Below are 4,760 nucleotides of genomic sequence, written 5' to 3' on the forward strand. Positions count from 1 at the left end.
GCGGGGTGCAGTTTCAAGAAGTCACGCGATATTTAGGTGGTGTTTGATGCCACAACAAACAACACTGCTGGCCCACACAGCATTCCCTCGACACAGCATTACTGCAACAATGAAGCCCTCCGCGGCCCTTCCTTGGATCCCTCCGCCCCTGCCCGAGCTCCATCACAGTCAGTGAAGTGGGCAGGAACAAGCGAAAAAGACATACAAAACTACCAATTGCGAGGTGCATACGGCCCGCCGTGATCTGTAGACCTAATGAGGGCCCATGAGGGCGTGGCCGCGGGAGTAAGCGCGGTGAGAGGGGTGTCACGGACTGACGGCCGCCATGGCTGACGAGATCAGCATGGCTCAAGCCGCCCGTCCCGGCGGCGACACCATCTTCGGGAAGATCATCCGCAAGGAGATTCCCGCCAACATCATCTATGAGGACGAGCAGGTCAGGGCGGTGCGCGGCCGCCCGGGTATGGTGGTACCTTTGAGGTTCTCGGGAGCGCGGCGAGACGGACGGGGCCTCTCCGCACCCTCTTGCAGCATCTCGAAAGTATCGGGCTCCTTTCGGTGTTGGTCCCGGCGGGTGCTTGGGCGGATGCAGGACTACAGGCGCTTTCCGGCCCGCCCCAGCCCCGGCCGCGGCCCAACCCGCGCTGTGTCACTGGCCTGCGTGTTGTGGAGCGCCGCTGGCATTCACCGTGTCGCAGCTTTCTGGCATCGCTGTGCCGTACAGGCTTTACTGCCGCGGGACGGTGGCTCTCACAGCCGGTGTAGTCGTGAAGCCTTAGATTTAACCATCCGCAGGCGGTCTGCTTGAAGTTTCTAGGCGTAATGAGATGCTTTGGCCCCTCAGGGGTGTGGGTCTTGGTGTGCGTCTCAATAAGCATTAGATGATAGAGCTGTGCCCGCCAGGTTTTGTTTATGCCCCTCTGAGAGGAGTTATTAAAGCGTTATAGAGAATCCTAGATTTTTCTCATCACTGAAGTCTGGAACCCGTCATCCTGCAGGCTGCAAAAACCGGTTTCTGTGATGAAGTGGGACTGGTAGCTTTCAGTGATGCTGGTGTGCTACTGTGTTGGGAGCTAAGTGAAATGGTTAGCTTATGAAGAAATGCAGCTGTTATCTCCAAGATGTAAACTAACTTAGTATCCAGTATAAGATCCCTTCCCCTCATTTTAAAAGTTGACATACTGAACATTAACAGAGGCTTTTGAAATACGGGATTATCTGCTGTGTAGAATACACATGCACTAAAGATGCTGTTTGCCTGATTTGTGTGCTTAAAAATTAAGCATAGCTTGGAACAATGTTTTCTTAATAGAGAAATGTTGCAGCTGCCATCAACCCCCAAGAAAATTGAGTCAATCTGCTTTCTGAAAACCATGCTTATGTTACTGCTCTGTGTTTATGTGAAGTTATACATCCTTTAACTGGGGCAAAGCTGCCTGTGGTTTTTCCTCAGCTGTAATGGCTACAGCAGTGTAACCGGAGCACTGTGCTTGCTTGAGAGTCAGGCCTTTGAGTGACTTGAGAGCATGTAATCTACTCTGACTGCCATTAGTGCAGACTATTTTCTAGAAGAGTAATTACCTGTGATAGTTGATTTTTTTTACCTTAAAATACACAGAAATATAGAATTGTTTTTAGAATTTAATTGACTACAGTGTGTGATCTTTAATTCATTTTGTTGACTCTCAGGGTCTTTTTAGAGGTGGCTGGAAATTTTACAGGAAGAAATGTGAGGAAGGCTTTTAATCATTAATTAACACACAGAGAGAAGGAGATACTAAAGGTGCAAAGTCTCTGTGGAATTAAGCCTTACAGGTCTTGTTTTAGCTGAATCTGAACTTGCTGAAATGAAGCTTGGTTTACTATGCCTTCATGGACTTTCTTGGTTTACTATGCGTTCATGGACTTTCTGTGATTGTGCTTTTGTTCAATACTACTTCTGCTCTCTGTCCCATAGAAAATAGCTACTGGTCTTCTGCTCATTAAATTCTTTGACTCAGTTTGGCTGTTTGCATTCTGCCTCTATGAAGACCAAATAGAATAGAAAAACTGCTTGCTAAATTATTAAAGTAAGATTTATTTGATTAGGTGCAAATTAATGTTATTATTAGTTTTATTCATCCATTCTTGGTTAGCAATGGCACAGTGCATGCTCAGTGTTTATCAGATTCTGGTGACTGCAGTAACAAGTCCTGGTTTTGTGGTTGGCCATTTGCACAAAGCGGTATACCTTCCTTTTCTCTTTCTTTCCTTCCTCTTCTGTTCATTTATTCTGTTTATTTATTGAAACTTCCTAATTTGAGGTTCATGTGATGTAGCTGCATGCAGTTTCTGATTGCTAGTATTGGTACTTGCAGAAAATTACTTGGGAGCCAACTGCTTGCTACAGATAGTTGTTCATATTTCAAAAGTGATGTCTTTCTCTCAGTTTGCGAATGTCTGAAGTAGAATCAGCTGTAATACATTATTTTGAAATAATCTTTTTTTCTGAAGTACTTGGTGTTATTGAGAACAGAAATGTAAGATGGCTTCATAACATAACATCAGGTTATCTGAAACTGCCTTGCTATCTTTGACAAAGGCAATGTTCAGATATAATTGGAAGATGATTAGCAACTGTTTGCCATTTGTTCTATTAAACAGAGTGTTAATTTAAAAGTTAAATAAGCATAGATGTACTTTTTATAGGCATGCGTGCCATTAGCTCTGTTAGTTGTTATGCATATATGGAAATAATAAATCATGAACCTAATTGCATATTAGCTTGCTGAAGGACTACAGATTTTAAATAATACTTAACATAGAATAATAATAATTTTTTTCATACCAGTTGGTCTTGGTGTTTTCTGTTTAAAAGTCAAAGGACTTTGAATAATATATCACTTACGAAAAATCAACACATCTGCTTATGTTTGGGGCTGCTAATCTGCTTAAGTATGTATTTAGCAGAGCAATATTGATTTACTTAAACTCTTGCTTTTCTCTGAAGCAAATTGTGTTTTAACTGTTTGCTCTTCCTCCAGTGTCTTGCGTTCCATGATATTTCACCCCAAGCTCCAACACATTTCCTAGTGATTCCTAAGAAGCCAATTGTCAGGTTATCTGAAGCAGAAGATTCTGATGAATCTGTAAGTACTTTAGAAGCTTTCTGTACACCAAACTGTACTTCCAAGCAATTAATAAACTAGACTCTCCCTCTTTTCCTCTTGACCTTTCAAAGAGGCAAAGTAGTTTTTCTATACTATAATCCTTTTCCTCTAGCTTAGAATGGGAATGGAGTTCAGGTTTTCCAGTAAAAGTAGTGATATAAAGCAAAAATTTATTTGTGGGTATGTATTTGCAGTGTAAAATGCATTATTTTGGAGTACAGTCTTGACACCTGTTTTCATGGTTTACAGGCTGTATTACTTATTTTAATTGGGATTGGGGTTTTTGGCAGGTCAGAGATTAAGAAAGGGAAAGCTAGCCGAGAGGTGGTGAATATTTCATTTTTAGCTATAAATATCAAGTTGAAAGATGTTGTAAACCTCTACATGATAAAAGTTTTTTTTCCACCAGGATTACATAGGTTGCCTGGAGAAGTAATGGGGCTTTTAGCCATGAGGACTTTAACTTCTGTGACACTTTTGTTGTCTCTTACTGTCTAGCTTGAAAAAAATGTATAGTTATCCCTGCCTCCCCCCATATTATGCATAGTCAATTTTTGTAACTTTTCTTGGAAAGTCAGTTGCAGGCAAGCAACAATTTGAAGTGCAGTGTCTGAATTTCTACGAATTAGCTTACTGGCTTATCTGGATGATTCTCTGCTCTCATTCATTTCCTTCCTGCCCTCCCCTTTTTTTGTGTGTTTTGTTTGTTTTTGTTGTTGTTTTTTCTTTTTTTTTTTCCTACTCCAGCTTCTTGGGCATTTAATGATTGTTGGCAAGAAGTGCGCTGCAAACCTGGGCCTCACCAATGGATTTCGGATGGTTGTGAATGAAGGGCCTGAGGGAGGGCAGTCTGTCTATCATGTGCATCTTCATGTTCTCGGTGGTCGTCAGTTGGGCTGGCCTCCAGGCTAAGATTTTTACACCACAAGAGTTAATTGCATGCATATGAATTACCACCAAATAGATTTAATTTGTTACCTAGACACTTTGTTATCTAGACACTGTTAATGTATCTCTTTTTTTTTTCTGGAATGTGTGTCTATGAAAGGTAATAAATGCTCTGAACGATGTTCGCACAATAAAGGCGTAGCATGTGGGAATCGTCTCTGTCTGGTGTGCCTTACTGATGAAAACAATTCTGCAAGTTAAAATGATGTTCTCTGGAGTTTAAGTATGTAGTGTTTTTCAGTCTGCTGTTAACAGTCTTCTGCTGATACTGATTTGACGAGGCATTTGAAACCTGAAGGTGCAACTGCTTAGCAGTCTTTCATGTCTTTTGAGAAGAAAACTTCTAAGCTGTTTGAATGTAGTACAAATACAGAGGTTCAGGATCCCTGAGCAGACTGTGTATCACAAAAATGCGGTATTGCTGGCTGATACAGTGGGGCTACCATAAAGATTTCCGGCTGGGAAACTTCCTTTCAGAATGAGTCCATGAAAGGCACTTAAGGATATTGAGGTTAACTGTCAGCACCCAAATGTGGGCAAGGGCATATGATGTGATGTATGTACTACTTCTCTAATTTCTATTCCTCTATGTGTATGCTTTATACTGACATTGGCATTTAATTGTGAATTAAAGCATGACTGGTGAAGTTGATGACATCACTG

General features: G+C 41.7%; 1 protein-coding gene across 1 annotated transcript; it reads left to right on the forward strand.

Annotated features, from left to right (window-relative positions):
* Positions 1–269: 269 nt before the first annotated feature.
* Positions 270–4,251, forward strand: HINT1 (histidine triad nucleotide binding protein 1). Its single transcript, XM_010186655.1, has 3 exons — positions 270–436; positions 3,024–3,128; positions 3,897–4,251. The coding sequence occupies exons 1-3, from the start codon at positions 326–328 to the stop codon at positions 4,059–4,061; spliced, it is 381 nt and encodes a 126-aa protein (XP_010184957.1). The 5' UTR covers positions 270–325; the 3' UTR covers positions 4,062–4,251.
* Positions 4,252–4,760: the final 509 nt, after the last annotated feature.

This window comes from Mesitornis unicolor, unplaced genomic scaffold, assembly GCF_000695765.1.
Source record: "Mesitornis unicolor isolate BGI_N332 unplaced genomic scaffold, ASM69576v1 scaffold45926, whole genome shotgun sequence".
Lineage (NCBI taxonomy): Eukaryota > Metazoa > Chordata > Aves > Mesitornithiformes > Mesitornithidae > Mesitornis > Mesitornis unicolor.

What these genes read in the sequence shown, in the direction of transcription:
- HINT1 (XM_010186655.1), top strand. Translation starts at nt 326, where the DNA reads ATGGCTGACGAGATCAGCATGGCTCAAGCCGCCCGTCCCGGCGGCGAC. An exon ending in TCATCTATGAGGACGAGCAG is followed by an intron (nt 437 to 3,023) that starts GTCAGGGCGGTG and finishes CTCTTCCTCCAG; the next exon opens with TGTCTTGCGTTCCATGATAT. An exon ending in CAGAAGATTCTGATGAATCT is followed by an intron (nt 3,129 to 3,896) that starts GTAAGTACTTTA and finishes TTCCTACTCCAG; the next exon opens with CTTCTTGGGCATTTAATGAT.